We start from the raw sequence: 18393 nt of genomic DNA on the forward strand, positions 1-18393 counted from the left end.
AAAATATATTTGGAATCAACTCAAAGAGAGTACATAATTGGAGATTAGCTTTGTTTGAAGTGTCTAATTTATCAGGAAAAGTTTATACAACCGGGTACGTAATATATTTTCGAATACTCACTTTGGTCTCAAAGATATTAAATGAGATTAACTAATTCTTTTTTGTAGCTATAATTTTAAATATGATATTGCTTACAAGAAATTTAGACATGAAAATTTTGTTGTTGAAGTTTTGGTGCAATTTTTGTAATTTATGTGACTATTTGTTTGTTCTTGTGAAAAAATGATATTGGTATTAAATTTTATATGTTTTTTTAGTAAAGACATTCTCACAAATAAAATAAAACTAAAACAATATGCATAGCTGAATTGAGGTCTTGTACATTGTTTTGCAGGTATGAATATGAATTTATTGTTGGAATAAGGAACTGTGATGAACACAGTCCAAGCGCAGCAAAACAGAAAAACAGTGGAAGAATGAGTTGAGATAAAGTTTTGGTATATATTTTCATGCTACAAAACTGTTATTTTATATGAGCTACAAAAAATGCTTGTGAAGCAAGTTATCCATTAAAATAACTAACTAACTAGTTTGTAACTAACCTCCTCAATTTGTAGCATAACAGTTTATGAATTAAATTTCAACACTTCCCCTTAATTCATAGCTGTTGAACACTTATAACACCAAGTTTCTTTCTCAAAAACTCAAATTGGTCAAGTTTTAGAGCCTTTGTAAAACCATCTGCTAACTACACTTCAGTTGGGCAATATTGTGCTTCAATCATTCCATTGTTCACCTGCTCCCTAATGAAATGGAAACCTTGTATCGATATGTTTACTTCTGCCATGTGAGATCAGATTTTTTGCAAGGCTAATGGCTGACTTGTTATCAATTCTGAGTATCAGAGGCTTCATCACTTCACACCTCAGTTCCTTCATTACTGCATCCAACCATACTGCTTGACAGGTTGCAAGTGTTCCTGCAATATATTATGCCTCACACGATGATAGTGCAGTCACTGGTTGCATCTTCGTACATCATGATATGGCTGCTTCATTGAACTTAAAGACATAGTCAGATGTATTCCTTCTATCTGTGATGTCTCCACACCAATCACTATCTAAGTATCCAATGAGTTCACTTCTTTCACCTTTGCTTCCATTCGGGAACTGCAGACCAAACTCCTTTGTGCCTTTTATATACCTAAGTATCCTTTTAGCAGCTATCAAGTGAATCTTCCTTGGATCATGCATGAATCTGCTAATCACACTTACTAAGTAGCAGATGTCAGGTCGGTTGTTGCATAGATACCTCAGTGAGCCAACCATTTGTCTGAACAGTGTTAGATCAATTCTTTCTTCCTCACTGCACTCATCAATTTTTGAGTTTGTTTCTGATGGATTTGAAATTGAATTGCAGTTATTCATTTCAAGCCATACAAAGCCTTATGGAGTCTATATACCGTATTTTCCTTGCCTTGTATTTCAAAACCATGAGGCTATGACACAAACACGACATCTTCAAGTGGACCATTTAGAAAGGCTGATTTTACATCTAAGTGATAGAGTGATCACCTTCTCTTGCAAGCTAGAGCCACAACTAGTCTTAAAGTTTCAAGCCTTGCAACTAGAGCAAACACTTCATTGTAATCAATACCATGTTTTTGTAAGAAACCTCTGGCCACCAACTTGGCCTTGTGCTTTGAAATTTTTCCATCATGATTTAATTTAGCTTGAAAACCCACTTCACATCAATTTTCCTTTTTTGATATGGCAGATTTACTAGCTCCCAGGTGTGATTTTTCTCAATTGATTGGAGTTCTTCCATCATAGCTTTCTTCCATACCTCTATCTTCAGTGCCTCTTTATAATTGAGAGGTTCAGCATCTGCTAATAATGCAAAGTGAATGATATCACCTTCATCATTTACTGCATTATCATAAATCAATTCACAATCATTAAGCCTGTTTGGAGCTTGTTTGATTCTTTGAGCTCTCACAGTTGCTTCCACTTCTTCTGGTTCATCTGCATCATTATTGTTTACTTCTGCATTATCTGATTCATCACTTGAGTTAGGATAAATGCAGCTTTGTTGATTCTCTTTGTTGTATACTAGTTCCTCTTCCCATTTCCACTTCTCAACCTCATTCACAATCACATCCCTACTGACATGTACCTTTTGAATTACAGGATTATAAAGCTTATAGGCGCCTGTAGGATGATAGCCTATAAGTATCATGATTCCACTCTTATCCTCTAGCTTGCTTCTCCTAACATCTGGTACATGTTTATAGCAAAAGGAGCAAAAAACCTTGAAATGTTTCACACTAGGATTTCTTCCACACCATGCTTCCTCTGGTACCTTCGAATTTAGCTTCTTTGTAGGACATTTATTCAGAATGTATGCAACTGTAGTGACTGCTTCTCCCCAAAACTTGTGTGGTAAGTTTTTCTGTTTGATAATACTTCTTACCATATTTAGTAGAGTCATGTTCCTTATCTCAGCAAGTCCATTATTCTGAGCTGTATATGGAGCTGTCACTTCATGCGCAATGCCTTGATTGACACATAAATTTTCAAATTCTTTTGAGGTGTACTCTCCTCCACCATCAGTTCTCAAGATCTTAATAGATTTGTCACTTTCCTTTTCTATTAAGACTTTGAATTTCCTAAAAACCTCTAAAGCCTCACTCTTAACCTTAATTGTATACAGCCACATCATTCTTGTACATTCATCCACAAATGTGATAAAATATTTGCTTCCCCCCAATGAAGATACTTCAAAAGGACCACATATATCAGAGTGAACTACTTGCAGTGTTACACTAGCTCTTTTAGATGCTTCAGAACCAAATGAGCATCTACTTTGCTTACTTTTCACACATACTTCACAAATGGCTTTTCTGTCTTTCAGTTTTGGCAGGCCATAAACCAATCCTTTAGCATTCAAATCACTAAGACTTCTAAAATTTAAGTGACCATACCTCTTGTGCCATAAGTCTTCAACATCTTCAATCCTTGCTACAAATAGGCACATCATTCTTTCACTTGAGATGTTGCATCTGTATGTTCTATTCTTTGACATGTTTGATTTGAGCACCAAATTCTTCTTTGCATCAAACAGCTTCAAGGAGTCACCATCCATAGTTACTGAGAATCCCTTCTCCACCAGTTGACCAATGCTCATGAGATTACACTTCATCTCAGGAATATACATTACATCTTCAATAATGATTCTTTTGCCATCATTGCTTCTGATTACTATGTTTCCACTACCTTCAGCCACAAGGTTGCTACTGTCAGCCAGTTTGATGCTTGTTTTCTTGCTAGTATCTGTTGAAATTGTAGGATTTTAGAGAAAATGAAGAGAGAAAATAATAAGGGTTTGAATATTATTAATAATAGTTTTATGCTAACTTGATTACAAAAGAATCAATATTAATCTCTATTTATAGAGAAACATAGACTCAATCCTAAATCAGGAATAAATCATAATAATGATGAGAGATATTCTAAGATATTTCTATGATTATAAATTGATCCTAGGAAATAACTCAAGATATTCTAATGCAATATAATAGATATTATAAGATATTTTTCTATTATTCTAACACTCCCCCTCAAGCTAAAGCTTGCTAAGTTTTAGCTTGTTACAAGAAAACAATGTTTTGATCTGCAAAATAAAAAAAAAAATAGAAAGGCAACTCAGGGATGCAAGTGAAGTCGGAGAGAATTGCTATAAATACAGCCTAGCCAGATAGCCGGAATGATCATCAGCATGAGAGAAATTCATGGCAAGCAATTGAATAAAGCAAGATCCGTGTCCTTCTAAAAAAACTGCATTTGGAAGCTTCAAATCAATAATATCAGAGACTCAAAATATTTAAACTTGAATTTGCTTCAAGGAGAGAGAGGCATGCTTCAGGGAGAGAATGGCAAGGCCAGTACATCTGGGACAAAGATGGGGCCAGTGTACTTGGGATAAATTGTCAAGTTGTATGCATGTGGCTTGAAAGAAAAAACTTGAAACAAATCTGGAACTAGGAAGGAAAACTCAATCTATACGATTGAAGCATTATGCCGGAAGATAGACATACGCGCTTGAGCTCGAGGCTGTTGGTGGTGGCGCATGAGATGAACACAACGAATCTTGGAGGCACATGAGCGCGTGTGGAGCAACTTTTGACCTAAAAAAATATGGGTTATGTAGATTGGGAGATTCTTCACACAATGGAAGTGGTTGCGTCGAAAAACTTTTCCAGCAGCAGACGGCGGCGGAAGATCTACTTGCATGAGAGATTAGCAGCGCATGAGAGCGCGTGTGACGGCTTTTGACGACGCACTTTCGGACATGACCTGATCTGTAGATGACGAAGCTGTTCGTAGAAAAATTTGATGGAAATAGTGGCAGCAGCGAATTGAGCGGAAAACGAGTGAAATGTGTTAGAATGTTGAAAAAGACAAACTATGATTATATTCTTTAACTGTTGGGAACTCGGCAGTGAAACAGAGGCGAGATCATTCAAGGAGGATCGAAATAGGCTCTAGATACCATGTTGTAGGATTTTAGATAAAATGAAGAGAGAAAATAATAAGGTTTGAATATTATTGATAATAGTTTTATGCTGACTTGATTACAAAAGACTCAATATTAATCTCTATTTATAGAGAAACATAGACTCAATCATAAATCAGGAATAAATCATAATAATAATGAGAGATAACTCAAGATATTCATAGAGATATTCTAAGATATCTCTATGATTATAAATTGATCCTAGGAAATAACTCAAGATATTCTAATATAATATAATATAATAGATATTATAAGATATTTTTCTAATATTCTAACAGTATCAAAGCTTATCAACCACTCTCTGTGTGATGTCATGTGGTTTGAGCATCCAGAGTCAAGAAACCACTCTTCATTCTTAATCTTCTCATCACTTATAGTAGCCATCATCAGCACTGTGCTGGAATCATCTCCATGAGCCAGATTTGCTTCTTCATCAATCTTTTGATCTTTCTTGAACCAACATTCATCAGCAAAGTGCCCATGCTTCTCACAGTTGAAGCATCGTACCTTACTTTTGTCAAAATCCCTCCTCTTGTTCTGACTTCTACCAAAACCTCATCTTCTTGAAAATTCAGCTTTGTCTTCAATCTTATTCTTTCCATTGTTGGACCAATTTGCTTTGCTTTTTCCTTTCTTCTTGAAATATTTCTGATTTCCCTCCTTCTTGGAAGTTTGAACTTGAAATGCTTGTTGTACTGATCTTTCAGAACTTCTATCAAGCACCAGCAGATCATGTACTTCCAGTGAATTTTGCAGCTCTTCGATTTTCATGGTTTTCACATCCTTTGCTTCTTGAATAGCTACAACTATGAAATCGAACTTTGGACTTAAAGATCTCAGCACCTTTTCTACTACCATCTGATCTGTAATGTTCTCCCCACAAGTTCTCATATGGTTGACAATGGCTGTTAATTTGAGAAGTAATCACTTACTTTTTGATCTGCTTCCATCTGCATCATCTCATATTTTCTTCTATAGGATTGTAGCTTCACTTGCTTCACCTTTTCTCCATTAGTGTGATAGTTTTCTAAGATGTCCCATGCTTCTTTGGATCTTGTTGCGTTAGAAATCTTCTCAAAATGTTGATTGTCAACATTCTGCTGAATGTAGAACAAGGCTTTGTAGTCTTTCTTCTTGGTTTCCTTGAATGCAGTCCTCTGTGCATCAGTTGGATTCCCCACCAAATCCTCATAGCCATCCTGCACAATTTCACTTACTTCTTGTGCTCCAAATAAAGATTTCATCAAGGCACTCCATTGAACCCAGTTCTTGCCATCAAGAACCAGAATATTTGATCCAAAACCATTGCTATTCATCTTGCCTATCCAGAATTTATCACTCAGTGTTTCCCTTGATTGTTCCCCTCACTTTTCCACTCGTGTTTCCCTTGATTGTTCCCAGCTCTAGATGCCAATTGTTGGAATAAGGAACTGTGATGAACACAGTCCAAGCGCAGAAAAGCAGAGGAAGAAAGAGTTGAGATAAAGTTCTGGTATATATTTTCATGCTACAAAATTGTTATTTTATATGAGCTACAAAAAATGCTTGGCAAGCAAGTTAACCATTAAAATAACTAACTAACTAACTAGTTTGTAACTAACCCCCTCAATTTGTAGCATAACAGTTTATGAATTAAATTTCAACATTTATTGAGAAGATTGTAGAAGATGTCAATCGTATTAAAAATCATTTGCAAATACGAAATGTGTAGATATGGAGCAGGAACAGGATAGATTAGAATTTAATTGATTATTAAATACCAAAATAAAACCGTTTTTCTTTGTTATAAGTAATATACGTTAGCTTTGGGAGATTTCACGAAGAAAAGCTTTGTAATATATAGCAATGTTGTTACAATTATGCACCCGTTTTGATACGACTCTACCTTGACAAATGCAAAAGAATACAAATTGCTACTGCTGAATTGGATACTCACTTCTGGAGTCTATAAAATTTATTAAAAAAAATGAAAATGCAAACCAAGTTATCAACTTGATTAAATGGTTTGGTCATAAAATTAAATAATGCAAGTTGATGTATTATGATTGAATAGTTGAATTGATTAATTAATTTTCAAATTTTAAAGTTAGTGCGAGTTGAAGAGACCCATAAGTTTTTTCATGGTAAAAATTCAAACTTGATTGATACTGATAGTGCTGATTTGAAAAATGGTGAAAATGTGAATCAAGCAAGTAGCATTGGTGGTGGTTTTGTGGTGAATGATGAAGTTGAGAAAATTTCAATTCATTCAAACTGTGAAGAGAATGGAGAACCTGATATTGCTGTTACTATTGGTAAATATGGTGCTATTAGTTCTGTCTCATATTTGGATGAAGCAATGTGAATCTCATGAGTTAAGCTTTGACCAGATTTTGTCTTGTCCTGAGGCTTGTGAATCACTCTCAAAAGGGTTTTTGGTGAAGTTGCAAAAGAAGCAAATGAATAGGGAGGAAAATGTGGAAGAGTGTCGGGAATTTGAGCTCGAGGTTTGTCATGGATCGGTTCTACTTTTTCCTTCAGATAAGGCTGTAGTGTTGGTAATTTGGATGCTATTGGTTTTGAGGTGAAGAACTTGATTGTTCTTGATGGAACATGGGCTAAGGCTAAAAGGATTTACAGTGAGAATCGTTGGTTGAACGTTTTGCCGCATTTGAAGTTGGAAGTGAAGGAGATGAGCTTGTATAGTGATGTGAAGCAACAGCCTAAAGCTGGCTATTTGTCTACCATTGAGAACATTGTGTTTGCTTTGAAGGCACTTGGGGAGAATCACAAGGGTTTGAATAATCGGTTGGATACTTTTGAATCAATGGTTGGAGACCAAAGAAGATGTAAAGATAAAAGACTGAGCAAACTTGAAGAAGTTGCTTAGACCCAAGATTATGAACCATGAATTCACTGGAAAGTTATGTATGGAGAAATCATAGTCCAGTGAATTTCTTGAAAGTTCTCCAAGAGCTGCCAATATCGAGCCAAGAGACATTGCGAGCTGCCAATACTGAGCAAACTTTGAAGATTACAGGAAGCTCAGCAGAGAGAGACAGTGTCGAAGCTATCCAACCACTTGATGATGATTGAAAAGAAGTTGATTGTTAGCAACGTGAAGAAAAGAAAACTAAAAATGAGGAGGAAAGGTAAAGGTGTTACAAAACATAGACATCAGTTTGTTTGTGTTCACATCTCTATAAAATTGTTATGATGGCATAAATGTAATTGAATTCTCATAACCTTTGGCCCTGAAGTTTTCACATAATGCTTAAATGTCCACTTCTGGTTTTACAGATCTAACAAAAAAAATTGCTTGTTTGGATTTAGCAGACAATGAGTTCAGATTTAAGGCGTTTTTTGTTAGTTAGACTGTTATACATCCTAGTAGAATCATCGTAGACTTTACTTGTTGCACAGTTTTAGAATCAAATCTAAATTTCTGTCAAGAATATTAAATAGATGCAGTCACTGGTTAAAGGTTACTAAGCAGCCAGAGTTTTAGTTTTCCACTTTTTCTATATAGAAACCAATTTTAGAAGTGTAGACAATACAAACATTATTGTCTATTGCAAAGAGCCTACTAGCTTTACACAGTTACACTCCATTTACAGACAATTCCAAGGTCCTTGGAGTATTAATATATACAAACACAACCAGCATCTATGTACCGAAATACTTCAGTTTACTAGCTCTTTCTTACCACAGAAGCCTAGCATAATGAAGCCGCTGGAAACGTAATGATTATACCAGACACAAGATTTTTAGGGTGTCATAAGCATACTCCTGAGCTCATGTCTCTTATGATCAACACATCCTGAGCCTACCAACGAGGTTATCCAGATGTCATCAGCTTTAACTGACTCGTCGTAATCGTTCCTATGCCAACTCCAGAAGGCATGAGTTGAGTTTACAATCTTAAGCTCACCATGACCAAAACTGGCTTCGCGGAATTCTGACCAATTTGGCTGTGGATTTATGTACCTGTAAACAACAATGATATAAGGATAACCGTGCAACAATAATAAACAAATTACAAACTGATAAACAAATTTAATAGCTTTATTTGCACAATAAACAATTCCAGAAACAGATTTTTATATTATGCGACTAGCAGATATAACTTACCTATGAGCTAAGCCTTCTCTGTTTCCCCCATCACCAATAGTTATATGAACAGCACCACAACGATCCAATCTTCCATTATACACACGTTTCTGTCAATCACACAAAGCACCATTTAAGACCCAATTTCCATGAAATCATTCTCACGGCTTAAAATAAAACTGAACCATTAAGGCGTACCGAACGTTCATAAGCATGAACATTACCAGCAATAACTAAATCAACACTAGCAGCATAAAGCAATGGTTCCATGACTGCCATCATATCATCCCCTGCACCTTGCTGAGCTCTGTTACTATTATACCATGGCACGTGAAATAACACAAGCAGCCAAGGTGTCCTTGTCCTGTCCACCTTTGACAGATCTGCCTGTAGACAACAAGGGTTGAGGAAAAATTAAAGAGAGAATAAATGTGTCAAGAGAATAGAAAAAGAAAATTTCACTTCCATGCTTATTATCTAAAGTCTGTTTGAATTGACTTATTTAAACTTATCTACTGACATAAGAACTTGTGAAAGTGTTTGGTGGGAGAGCTTATAAAAATAGTTTACGACGTGTCCATAAGCCATTTTTAGTTTATTTCCATAAATTCTCCATGATAACTTACGAAAATAATTGACTTTATTTTCTCTTCTATACATAAGCACTTAGAGCATAATAAGTGTTTACGTCTAACTAAGTTGTTTATCCAAATATGACCCTAGTCTAAGTACTTTTTTCCGGTTGTGGATCCATTACACTTATCATGTATAGGGCAATCGACTAACCATTAGCCATGTGTATTGTTCTGAGGACTCATCGTAATCTGCATAAGACCCTAGCATGATAACATGAACACCTGCAACTTCAAAAGAATAATACAGATTTGAAGTCGATCCACTTTCCTCAAACGGCATTTTTCCATCTAGAATTATACGATACGAATTCATCCGTCAAAAATAGTATATTCTCCTCTTCATGATTTCCTTCTGTTACCATCCACGGCCTCGCACTAGCGAGTGGCTCCACTAGTCTACCAAACGAGTCCCAAAAATGTTGCATACAATCAGCATATGAAAGGTCACCCGGAAGAAGGTAAACATCATATTTACATTGATCAATGTGATCTAATGTTGATTTAGTCCAACCAGTTTGACCCAAATCCCCTGCCACTGCAAAAGTAATTGGAATTTGAGCCGGAGGAGTTTTGAGCTGAAACTCGGGACCTTGTCCACCACATCGGTAAAAGTACACGGTGTCGTGTTCCAAAGGTCCAATTACAGTATGGTGTATCTTTCTTGAGCTATATAACAGATAATTATAAGAGGTGCATTCTCCTTCAGCCATTGAATCATATCTACCAGGTAATGTTCCATATTCTACAAATGAAGATGAATGTTTGTCTTCAGTTAACCATGTAATTCTCATGTGCTTGTCTCCTGCCAAAGAAATGTGCACCTGAAAAAAAATTACATTAATTTTTCTATCAAAAGAATCTGAAATTTAATAAGTACCTTAAATGAACATGAATAAAGAGTTATCATAGTTGCTTGATAAAATAAGCATGATTCAGAATTCACAGGATAGTTATTATCCTATCATCATAAACACAAAAATCTCTAAAAAAACGTCTCTAGATTACTTAATCCAATAACCAATTTTATTTAAATTTGAAACAAACATCTAAATAATAAGCAGTTAAGTTAAACAATAGTAAAGTACTTGCTTATGGTGTAGGGTTACTTAATCGACAATTTCAGATTAAAAAAAGAAAGAAAGAAATAAATTAAAAGCAAATAGGAAATAAATAAATAATGTTAGAATTGATAAAGAAGAGAAAGAGAAATTGACCTGTTGAGGGTAAGAGTGAGATTTTGAATCCCATGGCCATTGGATGTTTAAGGTATTTCGAGGTAAAGGGCGAATGTATTCAGCAGTGATGGTTGCAGAAATTAGAAGCGTTGAAATAGTAACAAGAATGATTTTGATTAGTTCCATGATGATGATGATATTGAAAATGGGGTCAAAGTTGGGTGTAACAGTAACCTTCACGACAAGACAACATAGTACTTCCGATCTTCTTTTTTATCATCGTAATAATTTACCAAATTTTTGTCTTCTAACTTCTTGTTTTTATTTACACCTTGTAAATAAAACTAGTAGAATTTGGACCTAAACAAAGTGAGTAAAGTGTAATAATTAAACTTCTTGTAAAAGCGGGTGATAATTAAATTATGTAATAAATACCCACAAAAATAAATAAAGATAAAAGAATAAATATATATATATATATATATATATATATATATATATATATATATATATTTCAAATAATTAAATTATATATTTTTTGTGTGAGTATTTAAACATTATCGGTTTATAATTGTGCTCAAACAAATATTTTTCATTAATGTGTATTGAGACGGAATTTCATTTTTAAGACTTTGGTCGCATGTCTCAAACTTTAAAAATCATATAAGTGATTCTCCACCTGTTGTATGAGTATCTCAGTTTCTTTTAGCCACTCAAACACAACATAGTTGATCTTTTCGGTTTTATGATCATTTGCTTGAACTTTTACAAGCACAAGATCTCGATTTAAAATCATATTATTCTTTTCTCTTTCAATTTCCTTAAAAACTTTTCCAAACAAATCAGAAACATATTTCATTCCATCAATTTCATCTAATGCCATGCTTACCCCCATCCTTACCCCAGCAACAACAACAGGAATGACTGCATATCGAATGATAGCATCCGTACACACCAAGTCAACTTATCACTCCGTACACAAACTGCCAAATATGCTAACATGCAGTTAGAGAATCTACTCAGTCAAACAATACATTAGAAGCTCAATTTCCATCTTGTGGTCCATAGTGGGTAAGACTGTATCAGATGTAGTTGCGTACTAGTCCAATGATTAATTAAGACATAAATTGAAGGGGTGTTATCGATACATATGATTATGACGTCGTGTCTGATGTACGTGTCAGTGCTTCATGGATAGAAGCACCTCGAGTACATTAAACTAATTAATTATACAATGCAGGAGAAAACAAGCATCAAAACTTCATTATACTAAAATTTTGAACCCTTCTTTCTATTCCTTGAGGTATGAGAGAACTTTGAATGACTGTCTCTGCCAACCAGAAAGTCCACAAAGGGTTGGAGGCTGAGCATCAAGACAAGCTATTGTGCACTGTGAAGTATGAACCCATCAATATAGATATATATTTTATATGATTTGAGCTTGGAGCATGCACAAGTTTTCCCTAATGTAGGATATAATGATCTTTTTATTTGAGCTTGGAACGTGCAAAATGGATTGAATAATAATATTGTAAGTGGCTTATGAGGTTTTCCCTAATGTCAACATGTGAATAGCAGATAACTGAACTATAGATTTTCCATTTCTATAGTGGCTTAGATGGAAAAACAAGTGTCTCCTTTTTCTTCGGTTACGCCCACTGTCATAAACGAAAACACATATTTTGACGTGGTGCGGTTGTGTGAGACTTATAGATGACAACAACAATTATTTTTTTCCCTTCTAACTTTTCGAGCACACCTCAAAAACTTCATGTCGCGTGTGAAAAGAAAAAAAATGGAAAACCAGTAAATATGAGATAGTATTGTTGTTTACAAGTTCATAGTTTGAAAAATTCAACAATAAATTAGAATGGAAAAAAGACTGCATTCATTAATAGAATGGAAAAAAAAATGCATTTCAATAGTATGTGATCTTAGTAACCTTCTATGGACATTACAACCTCAAACCATTTATAAACCAGTGACAATTTATGCCATCAAACAAAACATAAGAACATAAGATTAAGTTTCACTAGTTAAAATCTTCAGGAATAGATTGTTACATAAAATTCAGAATTGCACTGAAATCGAAAACAAAAATTCAGTAACTGATATATTTTTTCTTCCTTCAGGTTTTCATAGATGTATTCTTGAAGTAGTTGACAACAGAAGGCTGTCAATTGTTTTATATCTCTACGGTACTTTCTACATCATGATCCTAAAATTGTAGCTTGGCCATTGGTTTGTGATCTGCATTATGGTGGATGTTTTGCAGATCTCCTACGATTTTTTCTCTAAATTTTAAAAATTGGATAGGATTTTAAGATTTGATGGTATTCCACCAAATCACAGGAAAAAAGAGGTAAAGTAAGTTTAATTTCAATCACATATTATAAAATATCTCCTTCTATTGTCTTTTCTTTGATTTCATTATTGCTTTAATAAAACAGTAAACTAGATAGCGAAATAATAAAAATAAAAAGCAGTGAACCCTGTACAGCAATTTCCAAATACAAGGTTACACAGTTAAACTAAAATACAAAAATATTGATTTCTAACATACTGAATACCTATATCAACGGTGAACCATTCTTAAGATTGAGCATTTTGAAATTGTTAAACAAGGAAAAACCAAACTAAAAATGTTGCAAATGAACTTTATTAATTATTTATACCCTCTACGTTTTGTAGAAGCTGTCCAAATTTTCACAACTGCATTTAATAAAAAGTTACATATAATTTGTATTTTATTTCAAATACTTATTATTTTAAGATAATTTTTTCCATATAGTTTTGTCATTTAATTTTTTTGACATAATTGTATTTAGAATTTTTTTCCGAATACAATTACTATCCACTTGTTCAATTTTTAATTACATTGGAATTTGAATTTATTATAGCAAAACCTTCCAACAAACTCCCTATATCTTTTTTATTTTATTTTCAAATAGATTTGTATAATAATTTTTTTTTAATTTTAACATAATTTCACCAAACTTTACACATTATGTGTTATGATTGTTTTTAAACTATCATTGGGGAAGGAGATACACATTTCAAATGCTCAAAAAAGGGATAGTCGTTTATTTTGCCTCTCCTCTCTCTCAAACATCAATTTCATGTTTTAAGTTGATGTTAATTATGATTTGTAGTTGTTCTTGCGGGAATGTGCCATTAATTTGGGGGCTGATCCAGCACTTGAGCATATTATGTTATTTGATGATACAATGTCAAGCTAACCTGACACCTCGAGAAAGCATCAATTAATGACTCTGTAATTAAATATTATTAATTACTCTTAAGATTAAATAAAATTAAATACTAACTTGCGCAAAAAAAAATATAAAATTTTAGGTTTCAATTTAGTATTTATAATATATATATATATATATATATATATATATATATATATATATATATAATTATACTAATATAATTTATAAAAGAGAAGGACAATTAGACGAATGACTTGAATAAATAAAGTAACATATTAAAATTTTAAATTACAAACATTCAAACTATTATTAATATTAATAGAGTAATCATAATCGTTAACATTATGGTTTCAAAACCGAAATCTCAAATTTATAACAATTCGGTTACAAAATATTAATTGTTAAATAATTATAAGTATATATCAAATACAAATAATTGCAAATTAATTACTTTAATTTCATGTCAATTAACACTATAAAACAATAAATTTAATTTAAATAATTTCAGTAAAATAAAACTGATCAAAATTCAAAAATACATGACTTTGTATCATTTCTAAATATTTATATATTATATATATTTATCAATATTCAAAGTAGAAAATCAAATATAAATATTTTATGTTCTATCACTCGATCATTTTAATCATTGATCTATGTGGTAATTGTGAAAAAATTTATTATAAATAGAATATATTAGAATTTTAATTTATAAACATTCAAACTATTATAAATATTAATAGGGTAATCATAATCATTAACATTTTGGTTTCAAAATCAAAATTCAAAATTTATAATAGTTCGGTTACAAAATACTAATTGTCAAACAATTATAAGTATACATCAAATACAAATAATTGCAAATGAATTAGTTTAATTTCATGTCAATTAACACTATAAAACAACAAATCAAATTTAATTAATTTCAATAAAATAAAACTAACCAAATTTCAAAGAGACATTACTTTGTCCATAATTTCTAAATATTTATATACTATATATTTACTAATATTAAAAATAGAAAATTAAACACAAATATTTTTTATTCTCTCACTCGATCATTTTAATCATCGATCTTTGTGGTAATTGTGATTTTTTTTATATTTTAAATCGGATATATTAGAATTTTAATTTACAAATATTCAAACTATTATTAATATTAATAGAGTAATCATAATCATTAACATTTTGGTTTCAAAACCCAAATTCAAAATTTATAACAATTCGATTACAAAATATTAACCATCAAACAATTATAATATACATCAAATACAAATAATTATAAATGAATTACTTTAATTTCATGTCTAAAATTTATAATAATTCAGTTACAAAATATTAGTTGTTAAACAATTACAAGTATACATCAAATACAAATAATTGTAAATAAATTACTTTAATTTCATGTCAATTACCACTATAAAATAATAAATTAAATTTAATTAGTTTCAGTAAAATAAAACTGACCATAATTCAAAGAGACATGACTTTGTCCATCATATATGTTTACCAATATTTAAAGTAGAAAATCAAATACAAATATTTAAATATATATAATAGATGAAATTAAAGTAATTCATTTGAAATTATTTGTATTTGATGTATACTTATAATTGTTTGACAATTAATATTTTTTAACCAAAATGTTAATGATTACGATTCATCTGTCAATATTAATAATAATTTGAATATTTATAAATTAAAATTCTAATATATCCGATTTAAAATAAAAAAATTCACAATTATGACAAAGATCGTTGGTTAAAATGATCGAAGTCATTAACTTTAATATTTGAAAAATTTCCACAAAACATGCAGATTTGTCTTCTGAAATTTAAAATGATCGACACACAAAGAATATGAGACACACAAAACAAAGTGACACTTAAAAATAACTAAATGAGGAAAAGAGTTTAGAAGGGTGAGGGAAAAAATATTGATGTATAAATATAACTTGTCATAGCATTGGAAATTACCAATTCCTGGAATTTCCATGTGTCATTTTGATATGGGCTTGATGGATAGCAAAGTTCCTAGTCCAATCCCAACTTGGATTTCCTATATAGTGATAAAATTTCATGTAAGAAACTATACATAATAATAAGTCACTATGAGCCAGATTGATTTCAAAGATTGCATAGAACAAAATTGAATCTATGGCAGCAAAATCTGAAATAGACAAAGAGAAAGAATTTTTTTTATTGCAACGAACAAACTTTTATACCTTTTTTAGGGTATCTTTGTAGTAGAGTCAGCAAATGATTTCGACATGCCGAGGAACAAATGATTTTGCGGAAGATGATTTTGCGATGATGGCAAATGACTGAGGCGTACATAAGAGGGAAGAAGAAACTGTTGGAGTAAGTCATTAAAAAAAAATTTGAGATCAAAGAGATTAAAAGAGGAAAAAATTATTTAGAAACTAAGTAGAAAAAAATGAGGTGAAATATAAAAACACAACAGAACTCTCTAAGGCGTACACATCAACTTTTTTGCTGAGGGATATATTTGCACATGTGGAAGAAATTACTGAGATGACAAAGGAGATTGTTTTAAATATATATAATAGATAGATTATAGTGAATTACAACTTACTCAAAAGTAGTGAATATGTTTATTTTTATTGAAAACTAAATATGGATTTAATACTAAAATAAACCATTAATATATTTTATAATGTGTAACATTTTTTATAATAGGAACAAAAATATTTGTAATTTTTATATATGTGACCGAAAGAAATAACAATTGTTTGATTTAATTGATTGATAGTTATTTTCTTAGATTTATGAGTATATTTACACCAATGGTCAACACAAGTTATTGATTGGGTATTTATCTTATGATAAAAGTTATAATCATATAGTTAGATAATAAAATCAATAGTTTCTATCAACGGTCAGTGTAAAATTAATTTTTACTAATAACACAAAATTTTCTCTATTTTTGTTTAGTTTCTAGCAACTATGGTCATAAAATTTTATGCGGCTTTGCCTTCCATTCAGTGCCTTTTAATGTATGGAGGGCACCTGTAAAAATTGTAAGGATATAATAATTCAAATTCTCATTTAATTATTTTTTTATTAAATTTTGAAATGTTGTCTAATTTTTAAAATTTAATGTCCAAATAGTGATATAGATGTAAGAATGTTTGGGAGACCTTTGATTAGACCATAATAATATAGATTTTATGGTAAACGTTGTAAATAGGTCAAGTCGATACATGACACACTAATGCTAATTAGTTTTATAATATCATGACAAATTAAAAATCAAATGTTTTTTATTATTACTTTTGATTCTATATATAAGAAGAAGAAGAAAAAAAAATTACTACGAAAAATAAAATAAAATTTATTCAAATGCTAATTGATTTGATAATATCCTTATCATTTTTATAATTTATTTCAAGTTAGTCCAAAAAAAACATTATTAAAAATATAATCGTATGCTGCCTCTGGGAAAAAAAATAATTAAAAGTACTTTTATATTTTTTTTTAATTAAAAGTGCTTTTATGTATTAAACTACGTGTTTCTATTTATATGATATATAAATGTGAGATTATAAAAATCTTAGAAAATAACTATACATTTTTCTAATTTTTTTATTTTCTTGAATATATTTTCTATTAATTGATATTCCAATTAATTTTTTAAGACAATTTGTATTTGTATTTAATAAATTTTATGTCGTGTAGAATCATATAAAATGTCTAGTATAATAATTTCAACATTTGTGGATGGAAATTGTTATAAGGAAAAAAAAATGTCAATTGAGTCATATCAATAAAGAAAATAGTTATTTATATTATAAATAAATAAGAATGTGTTATAAATGTAAAAACTTTCTTTCTTTCGGACATACACTATATTATCCATTAACATTTATTAATAAATAAATAAATATTAACATTTATTAAATAGACACACAGATAGATAAATACATTAATATTTAATAAATTATTTCAATTTAAATAACATATTAAAAGATCAATCTTAAAAACAAAATGTTGAAAATAAAACATGTAATAATATATTTTAAATTCAAATTTAATTTTTGAAAAATATTTTTTTTTTAAATAATGTATATTTGAATTTGAATAGGAATCGAAATTGAGAAAATAATGTTTCTTAATGATACTGAATTGAATTAAATAAATTTATTGGATTAAAGAATATATATCATTGTTTTTTAATGAGTATAAAATTCATTGTTTATTGTAAAAAAATGTATAGAAACATATAACATTTTGGGACTTTGCCCTTTGGTGGACATTTAATATTAAAATATTTTGCATATAAATTTTTAACTCATCTTTTGGGGTGATCTTCACTATATCTCTCGTAACAGTATTAAATTCATATAAAATTAAAAATATTTTCAATAAGATTCAAACAAAATAAAATGCGTTGATTCAAATAAAATTTTCAAAATCTAATAAAGTTGTCTCTATAATTTTGAATTAATTGTTGGAGAATGGTTTATTTTATATGAATCACCTCTTAACTTTAGTTTTTTCTAAAAAGCCTTAATAAAGTTATTAAGACAAATCTTGTATAAGATAATAGAAATATAAATATACAAATGTACAATTTGTTAGCTATTTATGAGTGAATTTAAAATCGGAGTTATTAAGACAAATATTATATAAGATGATAAAAATATACATATACACATACAAAATTAAGAAACATAAACAATA

General features: G+C 30.7%; 1 protein-coding gene and 1 pseudogene across 1 annotated transcript; both read right to left on the reverse strand.

Annotated features, from left to right (window-relative positions):
* Nucleotides 1-1038: 1038 nt before the first annotated feature.
* Nucleotides 1039-1428, reverse strand: LOC113784156 (secreted RxLR effector protein 161-like). Its single transcript, XM_027330310.2, has one exon. The coding sequence runs from the start codon at nt 1426-1428 to the stop codon at nt 1039-1041; it is 390 nt and encodes a 129-aa protein (XP_027186111.2).
* Nucleotides 1429-8100: 6672 nt separating this feature from the next.
* On the reverse strand, nt 8101-10750 carry LOC101489275 (purple acid phosphatase 18-like; annotated as a pseudogene).
* Nucleotides 10751-18393: the final 7643 nt, after the last annotated feature.

This window comes from Cicer arietinum, chromosome 3, assembly GCF_000331145.2.
Source record: "Cicer arietinum cultivar CDC Frontier isolate Library 1 chromosome 3, Cicar.CDCFrontier_v2.0, whole genome shotgun sequence".
In the NCBI taxonomy this organism is placed as follows: Eukaryota; Viridiplantae; Streptophyta; class Magnoliopsida; order Fabales; family Fabaceae; genus Cicer; species Cicer arietinum.

Coding starts and splice junctions, on each gene's coding strand:
- LOC113784156 (XM_027330310.2), bottom strand. CDS start 1,428: ATGAATAACTGCAATTCAATTTCAAATCCATCAGAAACAAACTCAAAA.